The sequence below is a fragment of the Tripterygium wilfordii genome, chromosome 3 (assembly GCF_013401445.1).
Source record: "Tripterygium wilfordii isolate XIE 37 chromosome 3, ASM1340144v1, whole genome shotgun sequence".
Classification (NCBI taxonomy): Eukaryota; Viridiplantae; Streptophyta; class Magnoliopsida; order Celastrales; family Celastraceae; genus Tripterygium; species Tripterygium wilfordii.
The window spans coordinates 207037-230973 of record NC_052234.1 but is presented as its reverse complement, the minus strand read 5'-3'; the positions used below and the strand labels follow the sequence as shown (position 1 = coordinate 230973).

The window sequence follows — 23937 nt, the reverse complement described above, 5'->3', positions numbered from 1 at the left end:
AGAGGGGCCATTTTTAGCGCATGAAAATTGATTCAACTAGAGTGTGTTCGGTTAGGATTTCCAAATCAGTTTTCTGTTTTCAAAAATTGCTTGCTTTGAGAATTCGTTTGGGTGGAAGTTTTTAGAAATTATTTTGTAAAACTGAAAATTGTTTTTGGTTTTCAAAAACTAAAACTGTTATTTGAAGTTTTGTAAAATTCTTTCTTGTTTTCTCTTTCATCTTTCCTCTTCTCGGTGTAGAATCCTCTAACAAATGAATTTTGTTTTCATCATTATTTCTTAAAATTGTTTTCAAAATCTAATCTTAAAATCAGTTTTTGAAAACAAAAAACCAAAACTATTTTCAAACACACCCTTAGCCTTCAATTCATCACTTCGTACTCACTTTTCAACCTCCACGAAGTTATGGGTTCAAGTTGGAGAGGCCAGTTAATCTCTTAGAATAAAACCGTAGATGGAGGATATGAATGTATGTAGAGATACTCTAGCACGGAAAATACATTAGTTGCAAAAATTGCGTTCACATTTCAGTCATTTTTCTTACTTTCAACCACAAAGCCCAATCTTTGTCAGAGTGGGTGGTGATGTTTATAATAAAGTATTGAGCATTGAATAAAGCAAAAATATGTGAATTCAATGGATAAGAGAATGCCAATGTCCTCCTTGTTTGGAGATCCCCGCCCACCAGTCATCACCATTAGCTTTTGCATTTATTTCTCCAACAAACAGATCCCACCTCCCCTCAAACAAGACAAAACACTGCCCATACCAATCCCTATCCCTCTAATTGTGTCATCAATGTCACAAACTCACAAGACTTATTGTAAATTTGTAATGAGCCTCTACCATATATCCCCTCCCCTTGCTAGCTACTATATTATTTACACCCTAAAGAAAGAAAGAAAGAAATAACAGTGAAAGGAAAGGAATGTTATCCTCAGTTCGATCTCACTTTTCATGTGAAGGGATCATGTGTGACTTTGAAGTTTCATCCTTGAAAATGACCAATCACTGTCACTTTGGTTAACAAACGCTAAAAGGAGTTAAAAAATAAATAAATTAAGATCTTAAAATATTCTCATGATATATTCTCATGATCTCATCTTCACTGCCCTTAAAAAATTGCCTCTTCCCGCAGGATGAGCCCATCTGCATAAATGAGCCCGTGAAAAAAAAAGAAAAAGAAAAAAGGAACCCATCAATCACAACCAAATATGGCTTTATCTTTTACACCACCAACTGTTTCAAGGGACAACAACATGTTTGAATAGTGATGAGAAAAAAAACCGATCCGAACACTATTCATAGGATAAGTGTTTGAAACTTGGGTGGTTTAAGCACAAAGCTTAATAGTTGATTTCTAGGTGGGTTGATTATCATGACTTATTTGATATACAAGTATTATCAATCACACATAATAATATAATAAAATTTTTTTTTAACGTGATTCGGTCAATCTTTCATACATCAACAAGTTGCGGTATTAAATCTTAATGATGAAATTACAATGTGCTCTTTCTCAATAACTCTCAAAATACGGATTGTGGCCCAAACATGTTAAATGGATAATATCAGAAATGAGGTTCACATACAAGGAATCCCAACCATGAGAACATAACACCCAACGTCAAAAGGTGGGAGAGTTATTAACCATTGAACAAATGGTTGATTCATGAGATAAAATAAAATCAAAGAGTGATATATAAATCAATCGAATCGCACTCAAATTGATGAATGAATATATCCAATGTCAGGAATTTCCAACTTCATGGTCCCCAGTCGTTGAAACGGTCAAGTTTAGGAAATTATGGTGCCGGTGGGGTTTCTCCAGTATGGACGGGACCACGTAACAGGCCAACCAGAGGGTTTTTCTTTTTTGTTTTTTTTTGAAAGGAACAGGCCAACCAGAGTTAAAACTGGAAAAATAATAATAAATATGAATGAACGAAAAGGGAAAAGTTATGGTAACGTCTGCGAAGGTGGGGATGTTAAACATCGGATAGTTTATCGACTGGATCTATGACGTGGCTCTTGATTGGCAGTAGCTGCTCGGATGATAAGCGGCTGACGCGGACTCGTTGATGTTCAAAGATGTCAACTTATTTACGTGTTTAGTTTTTATTTATGTTTGGGTGGGACAAGTGTTTATAAAATATTTAATTGTTCGACTCTTTATTTTAACTGAATTTCAAATATATTTAATTAATTAAATTAAAATTGATTTAAATTCAAATAAATAAACCGGACAACATTTTTATCTTTAAACCCGAATCCAAGTTTAACAAGACAAAATTTATGTTTGGATCTGAATTTTGAAAATCTGTAACCAGACATAATTTTGTCACCTATACTGTCGCGTGTGGTTCACTTCTTCATCCGCGAATGATTTAAAATGGAAATTTTATAAATTTTCGAAATTTTCGGGCTTGACCGGAAGAGTGATAAAATCTGACCATGGTTAAATCTCAGGTTAATGTTGGTGGCAGGTGGGCCAGGGCACCAACTGAAGCCTATAAAACCAACCCCTTCCAACCTCATCATACCAACTTTCCTCCATTCCATCTCCTTGCATCTAAATTTACATGGTCTCTACCATTTTTGGTTGCTAGTCATTTTGCTTTTCATTCGGCTTTCTCTGAAGCTTCAGATTATCTGGTCTGCTTCCCTTTCTTAATTTTTGCTTGCTTTTAAATTTTTATGTTAGTTTTGTGCATGTGACTTTGCTCGTGAATCAAAGCCATGAACAGCTTTCGAGAGCTGATCATGACTTGATCAGATGCATGGCTAATGAACTGGATATTCTGATGATTGTACATATATGAAATTCATTATAATTTGATAAACTAGGCATATTTCTTTCGATTATATCATGAATCGGATCGCTGAGATCGAGCTTCGTCAATTGTCAGAAGTTTTCGGAGCAGCTTTTGATTTTGAAATTGTTGAAACAAGAAAATATTTGAGGTGAATTTTGTGTTTTCGCAGAGATAGTTGGAGATGGCGATGAAAGGATCGGCAGCGAGGAATGGGCTTTCGAAGATCCAAACGCACAACGACAGCAGCAACAAGGACGGGATCTGTCACGACGATAGCTCTCCAACGGTGAAGGCTCAGACCATTGACGAGCTCCACTCGCTTCAGAAGAAGAGATCCACGCCCAACACTCCTATTAAAGGGAACCAGGGTACCGCCTTCGGTACCATCTCTGAAGAGGAGCGCCAGAAACAGCAGCTTCAGTCCATCAGGTATCCTCTTAGAGCAACTCCAGTGGTAAAAACTATATCAAGCACTTCAAAATCATTCTTTCTTTTCTACTCTCTCCTACGTGGCATAACTTAATTGGGTGAGTGGATCCCACAATATACACTATTCATCAACACTTCATTCCTTTCAACACTTTCATACTCATCTTCTTTATTTTCTCTCTCTTACTTTTTATCATCTCTTTCTTACTTTTCATCATCTCTCTTCCTTTTCATCACCTCTCTCTTCCTTTTTATCATCTCTTTCTTCCTTTTCATCATCTCTCTTCACTATTCATCAACTATATACATACTTCATATTTCAAGTGCTATTTTTAACAACAACCTATATTTCAAGTGTCATTATCAAGAAAGTGTGTTTCAAGTATTCATTTTCTTCCATTGTAGAACTCCAGCACTCTAAATTTTCCATAAAATTCACTTTTCAACACTTGAAAATGTGTTATCAAGTGTCCATTGGACATGTTCTTATACGGAGAGCGAGTAAACTCACGGCGGTGCTGTGTCGACGGTTCACAGTCCTCGTGATTTGATATGGGCCCCGCATTTTCTCCTAAAATATACACGTGTAAAGTGATTGGGAGGGAAAAAAAATAACAGTGGGCCCATCTATTGCCAATCAACGTATTTTCCTGAAAAACTGCCTGGGAAAGGGAAACCGTTGAAAGGAACGGTCTTCGTTGATTATTAAGATGAGAAATTTAGTCTAGAAACAGTTTTTAATGAGTTTGACTTTTGATATTGTTTTTGTTGCAGTGCATCGTTAGCGTCGATAAAGAGGGAGACTGGACCAAAGGTGGTGAGAGGTGACCCGGCTACTAGAACCACCCAGGTCCCAAAGGTTTCACCCGTGGAGTACCATGTACCCACCATAGTCGTCACTGACAGCTCTCTGAAGTTCACTCATGTTCTCTATAACCTATCTCCAGCTGGTATAAGCTTCAATTGCTAATTTGCTATACAAAAGCTCTTCATGTTTGGTTATCTTCACGAGAATATTTTAGAGTTCTAAACTGTAGTGTACATGGCGTTAAATTATAGAATTTGGTGTCTAAAGGGCTACGAGCAACCAAAAATAGCCATCATAAGATTGCATGAAAAAAATTATTTTTGGATATGTAGAAAAGAGAAGAAGAGATATCAATAGAATTGACTGCATAAAATGGATCCGGAATCTTTATTTTGTTGAAAAACCTGTGAAGTCAAATTTTAAAAAATTCGATTCCCCTTAAATGACTGTTTTATGTTCTAGTATCCGAATAAGTTCATGTTATCGAAAATTGGAAAAAGTAAAATCATCTCTTGTTCTCTTAAAGCAATTGAAGTTTGTAGATTTAAACCACAAGGGGAGGATTTGATTCCAAGTCGCTTGTATATTGTAATAGCACCCTGTTTATCATAGATGGATGATTTACTCGTGGATTTCTCATGAGAAAAGGTCTCATTTTTTTCGAGAAAGTTGAATGAAAATTCATCATCATTAGAAAAGAATTGCTCTTTTTATTTACTTATTTTCAGATTAGGGCCTGAAATGTGCTTACTTTGTTGGATTTAATTTGGTGCAGAGCTCTATGAGCAGGCCATTAAGTACGAGAAAGGGTCTTTCATAGCTTCAAGTGGTGCCTTAGCGACCCTTTCTGGGGCTAAGACTGGTCGGGCTCCAAGAGATAAGCGTGTTGTCAAGGATGAGCAGACTGAGAAGGAGCTTTGGTGGGGAAAGTAAGTCCCCGTCTACTAACTCTGCTTTGATATTTTTTTTTCCCTTTATGCTTCAATATCCTCTATTGGTAATTTCTTGGTGGATGTCTAAATATAGGGGATCTCCCAACATTGAAATGGACGAGCATACGTTCTTGGTGAACAGGGAAAGAGCTGTTGATTACTTGAATTCCTTGGACAAGGTAATTTCTACAAAAGACTACGATATATATAATTGTCTAGAATTACTGAAAATACGTAAAAAAAAATAGGTTTTTGATATAAAGAACTAACATGCTATTTTTGAACAAGTTCAATTTTGGATGATGGTGATATTGGTCCTCTTATTCCTAGCTTTTTCCCCCCTTCAAGATGGCCATATTGTCCTTTCCTATTTGGAGAACTTTGTTGTTTTGTGTTTGATTTTTTGTCTGCATCTATTAAGAGATTTGAAACTCTACATCATGATGGGCATGTTATACGATATACAATCACTTCCAACCTAGATTGCTAGCCAGAGAATATTAAATGATGTCTTAAAGTTAATGTATGCATAATTAACTGGTTGATGAGGCCATCCAGCTTTTACCAACTGTGTGAGCCAGTATCTCAAAATATTCAGACACACAAAGAAGAAGAAGAAAGCCATGGGCCCCATGTGCCAATAGATATAGACTTAAGGTGGCAAAGAGTGTTGCTAATATGATGTTTAAATACATCTTAAATGGTGTTAGTGGTTACGCGACTTAATTTAGAAGGTGTACTCTTTTTTTTAATCTCAGGTAATATTTGGTCATGAACGTTAATTGAGTTTTGTATGAATTTAATGACTTTCAGGTCTTTGTGAACGATCAATTCCTAAATTGGGAACCAGAGAACAGAATCAAAGTTCGGATTGTCTCTGCAAGAGCTTACCATTCATTGTTCATGCATAACATGTAAGTAAAGCATAAGAAACACTACCTATTACCAGCAGTTTTTGTCTCCGTTCTCCCTTCCTCACAGGTCTAAGCCCTCCCAGATAAGTGCCTTTATCGCTGGTACAATGTTCATTATGGTATCCTGTATTGAATTTCACCACCCCCTACATAGTAACAAAGTGGACATGTGCATAGCGTCTAAACTTAGTGTACGATTGGATACTTGGGTGGGTGGCAGGTGTATCCGACCCACTCCTGAAGAGCTGGAGAACTTTGGTGATCCGGACTTCACTATTTACAATGCTGGACAGTTCCCGTGTAATCGATATACTCATTATATGACATCCTCTACTAGCATAGATCTTAATCTTGCTAGGAGGGAAATGGTCATCCTCGGTACTCAGTATGCCGGGGAAATGAAGAAGGGTCTATTCGGTGTCATGCATTATCTCATGCCTAAGCGTCAAATTCTATCCCTTCATTCTGGCTGCAATATGGGAAAAGATGGAGATGTTGCCCTCTTCTTTGGTTTGTCAGGTAGAGTATCATCACCACATCATGGATGTGGTTGAGACATGGCGCAACTACCAGCCTTACCACATGATAAGCAGCTTTTCACTCTGCTTCATGACCCTATTGTCTTGAGGTTGTTCTGTTAGTGACGAATGCATTCCAATTATTCTTATGTTAGGTACTGGCAAGACAACTCTGTCTACTGATCACAATAGATACCTAATCGGAGATGACGAACACTGCTGGAGTGATAATGGTGTCTCAAATATCGAAGGGGGATGCTATGCCAAATGTATTGATCTCTCGAGGGAAAAAGAGCCCGACATCTGGAACGCTATCAAGTTTGGAACTGGTAAGGTTTCAGTCCTTTTAGTTTTATATAATAAACTAAAAAAAGGAGAGACTATGGTGGTTAGTTTGACATCGTACGTTAAATTTTGCTTTGGCATGTAAATATATACGAGTATGATAAGATTGACTGTGGTTGGCAGTGCTGGAGAATGTGGTGTTCGATGAGCATACCCGAGAAGTTGATTACATTGATAGATCTGTCACAGGTAAATTATGAGTGGAATTAACTGCATTTACTTTTATTTAGTCTGGATAATTTATTTTTATATTAGTTTGTGAGTAAGCCGCAGAGATGCACCCATATTATGCTATTTTTTTCCTTTTCAATTGCAGAGAATACTCGAGCAGCCTATCCCATTGAGTACATTCCGAATGCAAAGATACCCTGTGTCGGTCCCCACCCGAAGAATGTGATTCTTTTGGCGTGCGATGCATTCGGTGTCCTCCCTCCAGTCAGCAAGCTGAGCCTTGCACAAACCATGTACCACTTCATCAGTGGGTACACAGCTCTGGTATATGCCCCTTCTTTTAGTTAGGACAACTAAAATTTTCCTAGAATTTAGGTCATAACTGTTGCATGGAAATTTAGTTCAACCTACTTGCTACTCGCTAGCATTTTGACAATCTGTGAGCTGCACCCACCCAACATATCTATGCATACCAATTAACTTGTTGAAAAAACAGAAATTTATTGATTAGATTTCTTCTTGATGCATGTAGGTGGCTGGCACAGAAGATGGCATAAAAGAGCCACAGGCAACATTCTCAGCTTGCTTTGGTGCGGCATTTATAATGATGCATCCTACCAAGTATGCTGCAATGCTGGCAGAGAAAATGCAGAAACATGGTGCGACAGGATGGCTCGTCAACACTGGATGGTCAAGCGGAAGGTATTATCTTGACGTAAATTGGATTTTGATGACTAAGATTGCATAAACTAATGTGTTGTTTTGCAGTTATGGTCGTGGGAGCCGTATCAAGTTAGCTTACACTAGGAAAATCATTGATGCCATTCACTCTGGAAGCCTCCTGAATGCTGAGTACCACAAAACAGGAGTGTTTGGGCTTGAGATCCCCACTGAGGTTGAGGGGGTGCCTTCTGAAATCCTTGATCCCATCAACACTGTGAGTTGGCTACCATAATACCACTTTTCTCCTCTTCTCAATCATCTCTTACTTTTGAAACTGCTAAATTTTTATGTGTTTGATGTATCAGTGGTCAGACAAGCAAGCTCACAAGGATACTCTGTTGAAACTGGCTGGGTTGTTCCGGAACAACTTTGAAACTTTCACCAACTACAAGATTGGTGAGGACAACAAGCTCACTGAGGAGATTGTCGCAGCTGGTCCGATATTCTGATGGGGTGGTGTTGCAGAGCCGAATGATAATATATTGTTGGAAGTTTAAGGGAATTATATGGAAATAAAATTAATGATGTATGTGGACAATTCTTAAGTTATATGTAGGACAATTCTTAATTGAAGTTTCAGAGAACCAGTTTTCAATTATTTATACATACTAATAATGGTGGCCTTTACTTAAGTTGACGAATAATTCTAATTTTTTCTCTATCCAATCCTTGGCCCTCCCCAATTCTTGTGGTTGTACACAGCAAGCCTTTCATCACCAGTACACTTCCTCCTGGAATCGGTCAGCTAAGAGTGCAAGTTTCGTTTGAAATCTTTTAAGGCAGGGAAACAATAACAGGCAAGACTGTAAGTTCATGTACCAAAAAAGCAAGAAGCTTTGATAGCGTTCATCAAGCAATATTGCCTTCTGTATTTAAAATAAGTTCCTCATTATATGTTGTACAACCAAAGGTTCCAAAGCCTTTTCCACATATGAGAAGGTTCAGCAGCGAGAGTTTTTCTGCGACTACAAATATGTAAAAAGAAAAAGGAAAAAATATGTATATTACCACTGACAATTCCAAATCGACGAATAAAGTAGACAGCATCAATGATTTTGAGTATACAAATTAAACTAAACAAAGATTTGAACATAACAAAGATCCCGTGCCTAAGGAATGAGCTTCCAAGCCCGATGCATAATCTCATCATCAATGAAAGGCTGCAGAGACCACATCAGGCAGTAACTCTCCAATTCTCCTGATGATGTCTTCAGACTCAAAGATGTAGCAATTCTTTCCTGCAACGGATTTTTTTTATAAAAAAAATAGCAATCAACAACTAGCAAGACAGAAAGTAGAGATAATGCAAAGAATGAATACCATGCCCCTATCCGGGGAAATATGAATGAAAGGAGGGTGGCCACACTACCTGCATCACATGGTCTTGCTTCACCATACTGTAAATTATTGCCATAAGGGTAGCATAATCTGTCAATTCAACTCGTTGAAGAGGTGGTGATTCGTCTTCCTCCTAAAGAATAACAAGATTTTAACAATCTGGAGTTGGATTTTTGAGTAAAAAATCATATAAGAAACTAAGATTGAACAGTGGTTTTGAAAAACACTACCAGCATATGAAAATGCAACTGAAGTGTAACTAAATACACAATTTACTTTGTGAAATTACTGAAAGTGCAGAGAGAAGAAACAAAAGTAACATATAAAAAATGTAAATCTGAATGCCAGCGAAAGAAATGGACATTAAACACAACCTGGCCAGTAGTTGCTTTTTGATCGAATTCATCGCAAGAATATTCACCAAGAGGAAGTGATAAGCACCCATTTGCAGTTTTCATAACATCAGCTACATCCTCCATGAGAGATTCGAGTTCATTTAGCGTGCTTTTAGCTGCAACCCACATTAAACTATTCGCGTATTATTTTCAAATATCAAAAACCTTTTGCGGAAAATTGAAGCCAACAACATATTTCAAAAAAAAATCGTTCACTTCTATAAATTGATTCTAAGTACCATTCAATGGCACAGCCAGAGAATCTCTCAGATGGATGAGTTAACATGTAGGCAGAAAACACAAATATTTGATAAGCGTGAAACTCACAAAAGGCAAAAAACAAAATTGAAGTCAATGTGATTGGGAAAAATTAGCATCATAAGTAAATTTTGGAAGGATGTTACCTTTACTTAAATGGTCTTGTAGTCCAAGTAGGCATGTATGTACTTCTGTATGCACATTTTTTTCAAAATAAAAGTTTATTGAAGTCAGAAAAACACGATGAGTAGGAAAAAAAAACCCAATGAAACAACACAATAGAACTGAAGGAATTTACTGGAAAGAAAATGGTACACACTCAATAAACGGCAGAACGACAAGGCAACTTAGGCAAGTAAGAGATATACCATTTTAACATAATAGAAAAAGATAATCCATTAATGACACAGGCTGAGTAAATTTACTTCCATGCAAGCGATGTGGGGGTGGGGAGTTCAAAGCAAAAGCTAAAATTATAATCATAATCAGATAACAATACCAACTTTTTGAAATTTTGCATCGGCCAAAGGACTAATGCGTCTTCTCTATAAAAGAGTATGTGAAACAAAATATTTTTTAAGGCCTTTAGGTTAAGTAGCCAATGGCATCCAGTCTCTCACTGCCATGGGTTCAAATCATAGGATTTGCATGTGTTTGGGGAATGTATTCTGATAATTTATTATGCTAGCCAGTATGCATACATTGAACACACTTATTGAATGGCAATTAGATTGAAGATTAAAAAGGTAGAGAAAAGATGAAGATGAGAGAGAACTCAACAGTAAACATGCTTCTAAAAACTATTGGTACACCACAGCACCACTGGAGAATCAATACTGCTGTTTCTATTCTAAACAAGAATCAATAAGTTCAGAAATTGATGGACTTACACTTGCTCATGTTCTGTACCAGGTCATGGTTGTTGATACAGCCAGCCGCAATATATGATTTAACCCGCTTTGTTTCATTTGCTTTGATGATATTATGAATTAACTTAGATGTCCTGTTTATTGGAGGCCGTCGAAGTAGTTCTATTTGAGAAGTTCAGAGGCACAAGGTCATTAAGATTAGAAACCTCAAGATAATAGCATAGAAAATTAGTAAAGGTTTATCGATAAAATATCTACCAAGAACTTGCCGAGAGTCACTAAGTAGTCTGCTTCCAAAAGTCCCCAATTCTTCAAGTTTTGTGACACTAGAGTGACAGGACTATCATTAGTACAACATAAAGTTAAAATAGTCTTCAAAGAAGATGACATATCGATCAAAATTTTAAGATAAATATCATGTTACAATTTGTGCAAATGTCAAGACTAAGCACGAACAGGAGGTCCTTTCTTTTTGTTCATATGTTAAAACAAAAGCAGGTGAAAATGCCACTTTAGTACTGTGGATATTCTGTAACTTTTGACACATAATGTTTAATATCAATACAACTCTAAGAGTCTGTGAATGGTTCAAAATAGCACCCAGAATTCAATATCAGTTTGCTTGTTCCTACTTTAACATTCAATTTTTTTAATACATGTAAGGTAATAATTCATTTCATGGATTAGGAGTCCACATTATGCATTTAATATATATTTTAAATAGTAAACAATGTCTCTGATAAATTTCAATAGCTAAGCTACGCAGTAGAACATTACCTTGCCATGAAATCTTTAAAAATCTGGAAAATTTTCTCTCGAACTTCTTCACTACCCATCCTGCAACAAGTGAAAAGAGCTTCAAGTAAACTTTTTTTTTTTCTGCACCAACCTAGAGATCATCGATTCAGTTACTAGAAAGTAGAAACAGACTTAAAGCAGAAAGGGTAAAGGTGTAAAGCCTACGCGCATCTTGCCTTCCCCAACCACTCTGCCACTGCAGAGATGCATGACAGCATGACTTTTTTTTTTTCTTTTTCTTTTTTTCCAGTTTAAGATCTAAAGCATATACTTTGATAGTTTGATTCCCATCTTCTACTAGTAGGTTATTTAATAAACATCCAGATGTAATACAGAATCAACAAGAAGTTTGTACACTGATTTATAAGTTGTTCTAGACTTTCAAATTGCAGTTCCTTATTCCCCCTTTTTGTGTTTTAAAACCAAACGATTTCGGTTATATAAACAAGTTTTTGAAACTACAAGCGATTGTCATTTATCTTGAAGTGTCCAATCTCTCATCTTTATAGGCAATGCAACCAGTCATTCCCCAGTCCACTTTTAATAACAAAATGAAAACCCTCATGCCCAGGAAATTTCAAATAATGAAAAAGCGTACTAGTGAACCCATGTTACGTTCACCAGAGTAATATTATCAATTGCAGTAAATACCTCCATGACAGTAAAAGCACAAAAGAAAGAAACCAAATTTCACTCACCCGATTAAACTAAACCCGAAATGCGAAGTCGCAACCCTGATGAAGGCTACCTGTGCGGTATTCACTACTCAATAGTGAATGGACATACTTGATACAGAGATTCGGGGTTTAGGGTTCTAGAAAAGGACTAAACACCTTCTCCGTAACAACTAAACTGATCGAAAACGCTTTCCTCCAATGGGTCATGGGCCAGCAGTCATGTTCGAGTACCTAAATCCATTGGACCCAACGAAGCCCATCAGGCATCAAGTTCTTCTTCTGGGCTTCCGGCCCATAAAACAAGGACAAATAAAAGCCTAAAGAGGCGCGATTGGTTTAACGTTTTCACGGCAGACTGGCCCGTCACCGTACGAACTTACTGGACCCTTCTTACAAGAACCAATGATTTTTGGTCTTGGATCGCCCTCCCGGTAATCTACAACAATCTTGCTTGATCGAACACTGTCACTCTCTCTGGGATTTGCGACGATGCTACTGGAGACTCCAATGAGCGCTGTGATTCCTTCACATCCTTCTGTCCCGAGGCCGAATGCAACCATTAGAGCTCGTGCAGTTCGTTGCTTGAGGTGAACTTTTGTTTTCGGTCTCCTAATTGCTAATTGGCGTAACCGCATTGAAAACGCAAAGATTTTGGTTGCTCTTGGTCTCGTTTAATGTTTTGTTTAACTTCTGTTTCGATCAGCTTTCGTGAATCTCAGGCAGGTGTCTCCCTGAAAATTTGTGAAAAAGAAACAAGTTATTCAAGGTGTTGTCAAGTCTGGCATTGGTATATGATCATGAGAAATAGTTTGTTTGTTTGTGAAGTGAAATTACGAGTTAAAAGATTAATTAAACGCGAGGAATTCTGATCTAACGTATTAGTGGTTGTACCTTTGTCCTAGAAGGCTGGAATGACATTTCTATGGGATATCTATGTGCTAATGAACATACATTGTCGTTTTTTGTCTATGTTTTTCTTGTTGTTATGATTATTGGTGGTTTAATTATTTCTATATCACTGAATAATTTTTTATTTAGACAATATATCAATTGGTCAAAATAAAAAACTGTCCCTTACTTATCAGATGGTCGCTCGATTTCTTCTTTATTTTTAGCAGTTGAACGAAGAAGAAGAAAAAATCATGTTTAATGGCTCCATTTTTTGAAATAAAGTTGTTGATGATCGCGTTGTATTTTATGCATTGAAGCTCAAAAATCCATTTTCCTAAGCTTTCTTCGCAGTTTGATAAACTGAGTTATGCGCAGGAAGAATGAGGATGTCAATAGCCTATTCAAAGCATCCCCTGAGATGAAGTGAGTGTGTTTGGCTCCTTTATCTCAAAGTATGTAAATACTCATATTGATTATTCCATCCAGAAGTTTGTTCATGGGTTTACATTTTAGATTGGAAGCTCATGAAGATTCAGAGAGGTCTCTGGTAAATACTTTTTTGCACTACATCTGACATGTCATCTTTCTAGAGATTACATTACATTACATTGTTTATTTATAGGAAAGTTTGCAATCATCTAGTGTGGATCCAGAAGTGAAACACAGTGATATATGGCGGTTCTTCAGAGAAGCTCAGCAGAGTAAGCCTGCAGCTAACTCTCCAATTTTGAACCTGAAAATTTCTTGTGGATTATGTGATCTGTGCATTACAGCTAAGTGCTAATGCATATTATGATCATATCAGACATTTTCTTCATAAACAAACAACGTCTCTTGGCAATGGAGGAGTTAGATAAAATAAAGAAGGAGAATCAGCTGTTGCTTGATAGAGTGGAGCAACTGGAGATGCAGAAACAAGCTGGTGTTGGAAAAGGTGATATTACTTTTTAAGAAATGAATTATGCAACAATTGACTGATGCAGTTTTAACGTTTCTTCGCACGGTATGCTGAGCATGTTATTTCAATTAACATATATATTATGTATTACTTGAGCTTCTATAGCTAAAAGGGGAGTGAATAGCGGAAAATAGTCTAATCTGTATCAGAAATTGCATGTAGATTGGTGGGGAGTACAGAAAATTATGTGGTCTAGGGCTTAAACTATACAAGTCCCTATTTCTGCTGTGAATTCTAGTTAAGCAATGACTTTCTAATTTGCATTCCAGTTTATAACTTCTCATGCTTAAACATCTTCTTGTAGATTTCAACACTTCTTTCATACAATTATAGTGATTACAGACTTTTACTTGGAACTGATTATGAGGAGTTTATTGAATGATTTCTTTTCATGGTTGTGCACCTTAAACCAGATAAACAATCTATGTGCTGGGAGTTGCTGCACCGAATAGACTCCATGGTCCTTACTGGCATGATTAACAAAGAGGAGGCACATGACTTCAGAGGACTGGTCGTTAATAACAAATTTAGTTTGTCTGATGTTTTCTCTGACATCCAACAGAAAAAAGATTCGGAGCTTCTATCAGAATTCCGCCAGTTCTTGAATGGAAGCAAAAGGTAAAACTGTCCTCCCAAATTTCCTTTTCTGGTCAGTTAAATGTACTTAGAGTCACACTACCTCGTAAAATCCATGAAAAAGGAAGACAACTCCCATGCACAAGACTCCTGTAGTGGGTGGAGTTGGGGACATGTAAGATGTATGCAAACCTTATATGTGGAGAGGCTATTTCCAAGAATCGAACATGTAACCTCTAGGTTGCACCCCCTGTAATTCTACCACTGGACCACATGCTTATTGTAATTCTATCCCCATAGTAGTTTTTTCCCCTTCCTTTGGCATGCTCCATATGCACAGAAAACACCATAGCTACGCATTCTATATATGGGTAACAAATTATGGGAACCAATTGAATTGACGGCCCTTTCTCTTGAACAATTCGGGTAGATTACTGCATAGTGCTGGGAAGTTATACGTTTTAGTGTCTGGACTTGTAATCTTATATGAAATGGTGTTGTGAGGGTTAATAATTGATTACATCCGCTTATTTTATTCCTCCTCCTTTATCTTTTTAAATTCTAATAGTTAGTTTCATTGTCATTTAATTCAGGAGCGGTTTGCAGATTGTCCACATTTGCACTGAAATGGAACCGCTAGTCTCTTCTGGTTCTTTGGCGCCATACGTGACAGGTTTATCGCTTGCACTTCAGAAGAAGGGACACTTGGTAGAGGTTATTTTGCCAAAGTAATGAACAGTCCCTTCTCTCTCTGTTTCTTTAATAATTTTCTTGACTGTCTCAGCAGCATTGGCAATCGAAAACTTATGTTATGTATTGTTTCACATGCATCTGTCTAATGCTCAAAAGGAGTTACAAGTTTTTTCGATTTTCATTCCATTTCTATATTATTTTTGAAAAACAAGTAACTTTGTATTCTTCTACAAACTTGGTGAAATGAACCTAAGTTAACAAGAAGAAATGAAGAACAGACTCAAATCATAAGAGATAAATTGATAGGAAAAAGCTCAAAGCATTTCAGGAAAAGTATCTGAAGTTTTTGGTATTCCAAAGGCAATCTTAAAAACATCCTAGCCAGGTTGGACTACCAAATACTTCCTCAAGCCCTAGGTAGATAAATGAAACCGGTGACAGTGACACTGACATTCCCTTATAATCGTTGTTTGGCTTACATGGGATAACATTTGTCAAATTGTGTCTCATTTTATATTTTGGATGGGTCATTGCGGTAATATTATTGTTTCTGCAAAATTGTGTCGGTGAAAACTGACATGATAGAATTGTTTCTGGTTGTATAACCAATAATTCATGCAAAAATTCTCTACAAGCAATCTCATATTCTACTGTAATTTGCTATTGGTAGAGTGAAAAGAACAACTCTGATTTTACGTTGTAATCGATTGCATTGATCTTTCTACTGATATATCATAATGTTTACTGAATAAATAGGTCGTTTCTTATGTTTTCTGTTCAAGGAACTCTTAGTTATGAGTGAGATTAAAGATCCAGAAGTTTCTAATGTGTTGGTTTATCATGTCATTTGTAACTAGATATGCAAGCCTGATCCTAGATGAAGTTCAAGGACTGCGAGAAATCGAGGCTGAGTCTTTTTCGTACTTTAATGGTCAATTGCATGGAAATAGAATTTGGACCGGGTGAGTTGTGGATGTTCCTTTACAAGATTTCCTGGATCCTTCCTCAAGATTAACTTTTTCTAGTGTAGTAACTGTGGAGATAAAGTGGTTAATAAGTTAGAGACTGCAATTTCATTATGCATGCTATTGGCTCTCTTTACTGTCTTATGCTTGTTCCAATATACAGCATTGTATATGGCATTGGAGTTACTTTTATTGAACCTTCATACTACTCATCCTTTTTCAACCGTGAAAGACTCTATGGCTACTCAGATGACTTTGAACGGTTAGTAAATTTCTTTCTCTTCCGGCAAGGGATCTTTTTTGTCTGTGTCTACTACTTTTTAAGGTGTGAGTAGGGGAAGGTAATGTTTATTTTTTTAGTTAGCCAGAAGTCCATAAGGACTAGTAATGACAACAAACCGGATAAGTCTTCCAAAAGTTTCAAATGGAAGGATAGGTGTTGAAATAAGCCATACCATTTCCATCGATTGGTGCTTTTTCTATCCCAACTTGTGGACAATCTTGTTTGCATTGTATGTCAAACTGTTTTCCCATGCGGTAAAAAATGAAAGTTATAATTGCTCAAGGGCTGGTCGGATTGATGCACACTTGTCGTATTTTGTCTGTCATTCTTAAATTAATTTTGACTGAAAGAATTCTGCTATTTGCAATGTGGCCAATAATCGCATTATCATACTTTCTTCTGAAAGTATTGTCTCTACACTGGCTTTAGCATGTGTGTCCATTCTCTACACTGACGTTAGCATGTGCTGCAAATTTTCACTCCAATTGAGCTGCTTCATTGGCGCTTTGTAATTGCCCAGCATACACTTTTATTTGGCTTATTCCTCCACTGAATCATGAAAACCACCCTATAACTGTCCAGCGTCAAAGTTTTGAGTGTCTTCTAATCCTGGTGGAGGCCTCAAGCTTCTACAGTTGTCTGCCATGGAAGTACTCCTTAAATTCTTTTGGAGTCCCAGCTTTAGTAAATAAAAACACCTTGGCTTCCCAATTTGATGGGTGTAAAAGTTAGTAGTATTTATGATCTAAAGAAAAGCTGTATGTCCTCTTGTAATATTTTTTGTGTCCCCCCCCCCCACCAAAATTGAGCCCTGTTGATTTATCTAGGCTATCAGTTTGTTTTCTGATGTGTTAGTGATCTCATGCTTTTAGGTTTTCCTACTTTTCTCGTGCTTCATTGGACTATATAGTGAAATCTGGAAAGCAGCCTGATACATTGCACATACACAACTGGGAGACTGCTATTGTGGGACCACTTTTCTGGGAGATTTTTGTTAAACAGGTGCAACTTGAGTAATTTCCAAATTCTTAATGCAGCTCTTTTCTTAGCTCTCTCTCTCTCTCTCTCTCTGTTATGAAAACCAAGAATTGTTGCCACCTTTAAATTTATTTCTTTGTTTTACCTCTTGTGGATCACTTTTCATGTCTGTATTAAGATATGAGTTATAACAGCTATTCTTCTTGCCACGTCCATATTAATTTATGTTATGTGATAACACATAGGTCAGCTGTTACGGATTTAGCTTGCAAATATATAACCTAGTGTTATTTTGCTGACAAAAAAGGAAAAAAAAATCTTTGGTGTGCTCTAGCTACAGACCCAACCATTGGTATCATATCACCATGTGTTACTAATCCAAGTCTGTTTGCATAGTAACACTTTGGTATGTCGTCATAGCCCAAGTTGGTGGAAAACTTAATAGTTTGAACTGCTTTTAGTGTTTCCAGCATCAGATTGTAAAAACTAGAGGCTGTTTAAATGTTATTGCCCCCTAACTGAACATAAGATCAACTACATAGCATATCAGATAAAGAAAGGACCCTATAAAATCTCAATTTAGGCTTAATTTTTTACCTATCATCTGATGACATAAGAGCATGGAATCAAAGTATTGGTTTTGAATTGCAAATTAGACCATCTTCTTTAGATTTACCAGGTCATCAATACTTATGACACCAGAATTGAAATTTTCGTTGCTTCACCAAGAAACGGATAGGGGATATCATTTTATTGAAGACAAGTTTTTACTTGATCATCAAGGTTTCTATCTCTTCATTACTGACGAACTTATGCGTGGGGAAAGGGGATTTCCTTATCTCAATTGTTTGCGACTATATAAAACCATATAAGGGACAAAAAAGAAATGGATGGTGCACTAATTCTCTCTATCAACTTTTGCCTCTGAAATTTCCATGATTGTGACAGAGAATTTGAAATACTAGGGTCCATGACTATCAAAATTAAAGGTAGGTTCTTCATGATTCTATTTTGAATTTCTTTACTTCTTGTAACTGCTGTCTTTTTCCACATCAAAATTGACTCAAGCTTTTGAAGATGCATTGCTTCATGGTTCATCTGCTAACAATGGACGTTTATGTACGCTATTTGTTATATGAAGACGCACACACACGCTTCAAAGTAATTGATCAATGGAATAGGAAACCTAATTACTCTTAAGAAATCATTATGTTCATATAACATTTTTCTTTTTCAATGTGCAGGGGCTTGCAGATACTAGAATTCTGTTGACATGCCACAGCTTTGATTCTCAGGTAGATTACTCTATTTAACCCTTTCTGATATCTATTTTTGACTGAGTCCTTCCATGCCTAATTCTTAAAACATTTAAGTGTCTTGAGCAACCTGGTAAGCTGGCATTATGTGGGCTTGATCCTGCTAGACTCCACCGTTCGGATCGTCTGCAAGATAATGCTAAGACACATCTTGTCAACATTTTGAAGGTAAATTGTTCTATTTAATTGAATGATGTCTTTCTGAAGATTAATTTTTATTAGTTAAAATGGGGTCAATTTCCTTGGATTCCTTTTTGGTATATTGCTAGCTGGTGTGTGGTTCCCTTTTTAACCTATATAACAAGTCTGGATCAGTAGTGAAATTAAGTTTACTGATGAATCATATTTTTCTTTATGAAACCCCACTATTTATATCTATGAAAAATATTCCCAACGTAAATTATGATTGGCTATATCTGGTGTGGATTTTAATTCTATAATTGGATGCTCCTAAGTTGAAGAAAGCAGGAATTTCACATTATTGGTGACTTTTTCTTGTGAACATGAGTCGCTACTTATGTTTCAGTTTAACTAATCGGCAGACATTGGAGTGGTTTTTAGCATGATATTATCTATGGTTCAGATTTTATGTTTCATAATTTCAATTTACATTGAATTGGCAGATATGTGGTTTTGAAGTCGTCATTATCTAATGGGATTCAAATTTCGTTGTTAGTGATTACCTTCAGGGGTCACCAATGTCAAGTTGATATCATTAGACATTAGTAGGGGGTTTAGGTTTGAACAGTTTCTTCTGCTGAAGTTTGTCTAAGTGCTTAACTGCTTATCCCCTTTGGCATGGAATCAGCAGACAACAATCTCTTACACAATAGCATGTTAGAAAAAGCGAAAAGAGGTAGAGAAATGGCAGGAGAAGGGGAAGAAAGTAGGTTCAGAAATTTGAGAAGAGGATTAGAGGAAAATCATATGTGCATTTCTTTTCAAAATGTGTATTTTAAAAAAAAATTGTGAACTTGTCTAAGATCTTTGCTCTTCGTTCATCATCCTTGCTTTGGGTTAGGTCGATTAAGTTTTACAGTGTTTCTATCATTGCATGGATACAAAGATACTTGATACTATTCGTCTAATCCTAAGATTCAACTGGGAATCATAGAATCAATTTCGGGGAACTTCTAGATGAACTTGTGACATTCAAGCTATAAGTTGATGAGACTTGTTTCATCGTAGATGCAGCATGCCAACTCCTTCTCATGCATTTTCTTGACCTTTCTCCGCAGTACAGCCCCCGGATTTTTTTGAATCTATCATAAAATTGTCTTTATTTGTTACTGCTTCTTGAAATTGTTTATGATGTATAAAAACTCTGGCTTCTTCTCGTGCTTGCATGTTTGTTACTTTTTACTACTTTGCAGGGTGGATTTGTTTATTCCAATAAAGTTGTGATAGTGTCATCCATTGGTTCAAAGGGCAGGATCATTCAAGGTTTTAATCATGGGTTGGAACCTACCTTAGCCACTAACAAGTAACTAACTATCTATATAACTCCTATAGTTAATAATACTTCTTAAATTTTCAGCTCGACTTCTTTATTGTACAAACTGCAGTGGTGCTGTATATTCTAGCTGCAATTGTTAAGAGTATTTTGAAAACCATAAATTTTAGCACTCTCCTTTGCAATTGGCTGCAGGGACAAGTTGCTTGTTTGTCCTTCTGGAGTTGATACCTCGATCTGGGATCCTTCCAAGGACAAATTGCTTCCATCAAATTATAGCACAAAGGATATGGAAAGCAAAGCTGTTTGTAAATTGGCATTGCAGCAGCGCTTGGGATTGTCTGCACATGCTTCTGCTATTATTGTATGCATATCATCTCAGACTTTTAAACGTTGATTTGCATTATTATGACTTATGGTGATGTTGATTTTCATATGACAAGTAGCAAGTTGGTGTCTGAAAATATACTGATAAGAACATATAGCTGTGAAGCATTTTTACATCCGCAGTAGATGGGTATATGCTGTTTGGAATAGTTTAAATTTATTAAAAAACAACCGAGATGGATTTATAGAGGTGGTAGTATACATATATTTGTCTCTGCTGTGTGAGTGCATGTAAGCATATTCATATACCAGGAATTCCAGTTTGTTGAGTTAGGCTTCAAATTTGTAGCAGGTATAGATGCAAAAGTCTTCCACAACTGGATGTTTCTTGCTGACTCTCTATAAAAACAAAAATCGGCAACAAGATTTTGACTTCTTTTCAAACCAAATTGTCTGAGCTGGTCCTACAATGGAAGGTCTGTTCTTACATGTGAGGCATGGACATAAAATTATTAGGTTGGGTGAGTCATGGTCATAACGTCAAGTACATGGCATGATGCGATTTATTAGTTCATATCTGCTTGTTAAGGATTGATGTCTATGTGAGACTTTTACAGAATGTTGACCAAGGCTCGTTTTTTCATTTACACTTGTCTTAGATGTGCTCATTGGATTTCTGTTTAATACGTTCTAATATTGCTCTTTGAATCATGAAGTCATTGACGTTCTGAAATTAAGCTCTATAACAACCCCTAAATGTAGCATCACGTGAACAGCTCCTGCACTTCCTCTCTCTTTTATTATATTTAATGACCAAAACTCTATCTGAGAAGTGAAAATGATTAATAAACAGGTGGGATGTGTCTTCTCAGATTTCTCAGACATCAACATGGTGGATCTAAAGGAAGCAGTTAGGCATGTTAGCAGGAAGGGTATCCAGGTTACTTAATTCGTATAATTGCATTGTATTTCCATTTCACAGCATGCATGACTTGGCGGGAAATTTTACCAAAACCTCGATGATGGTCTGTTTGCTTTGGTACCCATATAGCCAGCCATACTCTTGTTTTTTCTTTTCTTTTTCTTTTTTCCCCTTTCGAGAGGGGATCTCTTTGATATGTGTGATTGTTCTCACAGTTTATCTTCATGGGGATTTGCGAAATGGCTAATGTAAGCAAGGCACTGGATTCTTTTCGGGAAGAAGTCAAAGTACAGGCATGGCAATGCTGCTGTTTTTTTTTGTCCATGTTCATTTTACATCTTGCAATAGCATATCTATAGCAATATGCATTCATTACAATTTGGCAAAGTCTCGAAAAGTAGAGCCTTCCGTTCAAAAAAGTTCTTAAATTGTAGATTGATACATAAATAATGACAGTCAGGCTGTGATGTTGCATGATTTGACTTTGATGGCAAAAAACAAGTGGTTACATTGGGCTTGTTTCACTCACAGGCATTACCCCTTCCCCTGAAACCTCCCCCTCTTTAAAATAATTCTCTTCTAATTTTTTTACAGATTTATTTTGTTGCTGGTATTTTATGTTCACAGGATGAAAACCTGAGATTCATAAACAAATACGATGAAGCTCTTTCACATCTGATTTTTGCTGGGTCAGATATTATGTTGTGCCAATCTTTTCACGACCCTGTGTTCCAAGTGCCGGTAAGTGGAGCATGATGTTGTTCTAATTACACCCCGTATGTAGATTGGCTTTTTGTCTGGAGTTGTTACTTTCTTTGCTATTACTTGAATCCTAGACCTGGGACATGTGGAAATAGCCAATATGTGGGGTAAGGTCTACGTACATCCTGCCTTGTGCATGAGAGTTGTTTATCTTTTTAACTTACTTCGGACGTAAGAGCATTTGGATGGATCCTATAAAAGCAATAGTGCACTACACACAAGCATGACACATGACTACATGAGTTTTCTACTCCAATCCTTATAATACCTAGTGAGGTTTGTCACACAAGCTTGCTGCCCTTCGGGCCATGAGTCCATGACACTGAAATATTTTCTCACCATTTTCTACCTTTATGCATTTGTTAATAAACTCAACCAGTCCTTAAGGGTACCTTCTCTTATTTGGTGATGAGATTCAACAACAATTCTCATTATTTTGCAGCCTTTTCCTTCTGCTGGTGCTTTAGCACTGATATCAGTTCATCTATTTGTTATGGAAGTCTAGATGCCCTCATTTGTCTTCTTTATCTCAAACAAAATAGAAATGGTCTTGATTGAAGTTTGTTTTTGTAATTTGAATATCTAGCTCAAAGCTCTGAAATATGGAGCTGCTCCAATTGCAATAACCTCAGACAACAACAGATTAAGGTAAACATACCTCTGACTGAGTTTTACTATTGATTGCACTTTATTCATTTTTTCATAAACTGAGGATAATTGATGTTGAGAAGTGTCATTTGTGTTGCAGATATTTTGCAGACCATGACTCGGAGACCACCAAGTTTGCAAGGTTCATAAGCTCCACCTTCCTGTATATGTCCCTAAGCCAGGCCCTGGATGAAATTGTGAGTATTTGCATTCCACATTAATGTAATGTCTTTTTTTGCTTCCTCACTGGACCATGCATATCATTCTACTTAAAGGGATTTAGTTTCCATATTATTTTCACTTTGCCTATGTAAATTTCTCTAGGAGCACAACCCACTCAAGTGGAAGCAGATGATGATGGATTGTATGGCAGAGGACTTCTCGTGGGACGCAGAATGCTACGATATCCATGTTTCTGCGTATACAGCCATAAAGAACTTGTAAAACGGGAGCAGCAAATTTGTGCATATTACTTGTTTTGGTCCATTGGAGAGTGCATAGCAATAGCATTCGCACTACTGGTAGCTTTCTTAGACTGCCAAGGTGCTGCTCTCCAACCTCATAAGGAGTCTTAGGTTGATGAGGGAAGTCTAGCTTCATCTGTAAATCTATGTCCACTTACCTTGATACTTGCTACTTGTTTATCGGAGATTATTAGCTTTAGGCATTATTTACATCCTGAGTTTAAGGTAAACGTATGTTTTGGATTAACCTTTTCACATGACTTCAAATGATGTTTTTAGGAGGTAAACTGAACTTCCTTCCTTCCTTCTTGTGTGAAGTGCCAGTTAAGAAATAAGAATGCAATGGAAATTTTATCAACTGTTGAGAAACGTACACGACTTGGGAATTTTATCAACTTTCATCTTTTCTACCTAATAGTCTTTCTTTCATATACTTGTTGGCTTTTTACACCTAATAGTCTTCCAACAAAGAGAGATGCACCTCATCCTCAATTCATCATTAGTCATATTATTATTATTTGTCGCATAATAATATTTTCTTCTTCTTTTTTTTTTTCATTAGGCTGGATTTGTTAGGTTTTAACCAGATTTTTAAGAATATTATAAGCTGAAAATGCCCTATTTTCCTGTGCTTGATTGTTATTGAAACAGAAATTCAAATGCCCAATTTATTTGGATTTGCACTTATCCATATCATTATCTTCGGGTTT

At 36.7% G+C, this 23937-nt stretch overlaps 3 protein-coding genes across 12 annotated transcripts; 2 read left to right on the top strand and 1 right to left on the bottom strand.

Annotated features, from left to right (window-relative positions):
* The first annotated feature begins 2997 nt into the window (after positions 1–2997).
* LOC119985670 (phosphoenolpyruvate carboxykinase (ATP) 1-like) lies at positions 2998–8260 on the top strand. Its single transcript, XM_038829980.1, has 12 exons — positions 2998–3245; positions 4020–4195; positions 4829–4982; positions 5080–5164; positions 5799–5899; positions 6120–6418; positions 6573–6746; positions 6886–6951; positions 7079–7257; positions 7466–7635; positions 7702–7870; positions 7962–8260. The coding sequence occupies exons 1-12, from the start codon at positions 2998–3000 to the stop codon at positions 8103–8105; spliced, it is 1965 nt and encodes a 654-aa protein (XP_038685908.1). The 3' UTR covers positions 8106–8260.
* Positions 8261–8267: 7 nt separating this feature from the next.
* LOC119985701 lies at positions 8268–12166 on the bottom strand. 2 transcript variants are annotated; one of them, XM_038830036.1, is made up of 8 exons: positions 12013–12166; positions 11294–11353; positions 10775–10842; positions 10538–10678; positions 9794–9835; positions 9369–9505; positions 9026–9127; positions 8268–8894 (listed from the first exon to the last, which is right to left on the bottom strand). In XM_038830036.1, exons 2-8 carry the CDS (start codon positions 11350–11352, stop codon positions 8766–8768), a joined length of 678 nt encoding a protein of 225 aa, XP_038685964.1. In that variant the 5' UTR covers position 11353; positions 12013–12166; the 3' UTR covers positions 8268–8765. The 2 variants fall into 2 exon arrangements, with proteins under 2 accessions (XP_038685964.1, XP_038685974.1); XM_038830046.1 differs by lacking the exon at positions 9794–9835.
* A 158-nt stretch (positions 12167–12324) lies between these two features.
* LOC119995251 (probable starch synthase 4, chloroplastic/amyloplastic) lies at positions 12325–23590 on the top strand. Of its 9 annotated transcripts, none has more exons than XM_038841697.1 (20): positions 12325–12578; positions 13258–13305; positions 13396–13422; positions 13510–13583; positions 13688–13816; positions 14254–14458; positions 15010–15144; positions 15967–16071; positions 16238–16336; positions 17230–17359; positions 18580–18630; positions 18709–18819; positions 20025–20134; positions 20300–20468; positions 21285–21371; positions 21569–21646; positions 21981–22094; positions 22702–22763; positions 22864–22960; positions 23088–23590. In XM_038841697.1, the coding sequence occupies exons 1-20, from the start codon at positions 12481–12483 to the stop codon at positions 23205–23207; spliced, it is 2049 nt and encodes a 682-aa protein (XP_038697625.1). In that variant the 5' UTR covers positions 12325–12480; the 3' UTR covers positions 23208–23590. The 9 variants fall into 9 exon arrangements, with proteins under 9 accessions (XP_038697625.1, XP_038697624.1, XP_038697626.1 ...); XM_038841696.1 differs by having other exon boundaries at positions 13396–13429; positions 13505–13583; XM_038841700.1 differs by having other exon boundaries at positions 12453–12578; positions 13262–13305; positions 13396–13429; positions 13505–13583.
* Positions 23591–23937: the final 347 nt, after the last annotated feature.

Excerpts from the sequence above, each read along its gene's own strand:
- LOC119985670 (XM_038829980.1), top strand. The coding sequence starts at position 2,998 with ATGGCGATGAAAGGATCGGCAGCGAGGAATGGGCTTTCGAAGATCCAA. Across the intron at positions 5,165-5,798 it reads ACTTGAATTCCTTGGACAAG|GTCTTTGTGAACGATCAATT; the intron begins GTAATTTCTACA and ends AATGACTTTCAG. Across the intron at positions 7,258-7,465 it reads TCAGTGGGTACACAGCTCTG|GTGGCTGGCACAGAAGATGG; the intron begins GTATATGCCCCT and ends TGATGCATGTAG.
- LOC119985701 (XM_038830036.1), bottom strand. The coding sequence starts at position 11,352 with ATGGGTAGTGAAGAAGTTCGAGAGAAAATTTTCCAGATTTTTAAAGAT. Across the intron at positions 9,836-10,537 it reads GGTACAGAACATGAGCAAGT|TACATACATGCCTACTTGGA; the intron begins GTAAGTCCATCA and ends TGCATACAGAAG. Across the intron at positions 9,506-9,793 it reads ACAAGACCATTTAAGTAAAG|CTAAAAGCACGCTAAATGAA; the intron begins GTAACATCCTTC and ends TGTGGGTTGCAG.
- LOC119995251 (XM_038841696.1), top strand. The coding sequence starts at position 12,481 with ATGCTACTGGAGACTCCAATGAGCGCTGTGATTCCTTCACATCCTTCT. Across the intron at positions 18,631-18,708 it reads GCCACAGCTTTGATTCTCAG|TGTCTTGAGCAACCTGGTAA; the intron begins GTAGATTACTCT and ends AAAACATTTAAG. Across the intron at positions 22,961-23,087 it reads GCCAGGCCCTGGATGAAATT|GAGCACAACCCACTCAAGTG; the intron begins GTGAGTATTTGC and ends AAATTTCTCTAG.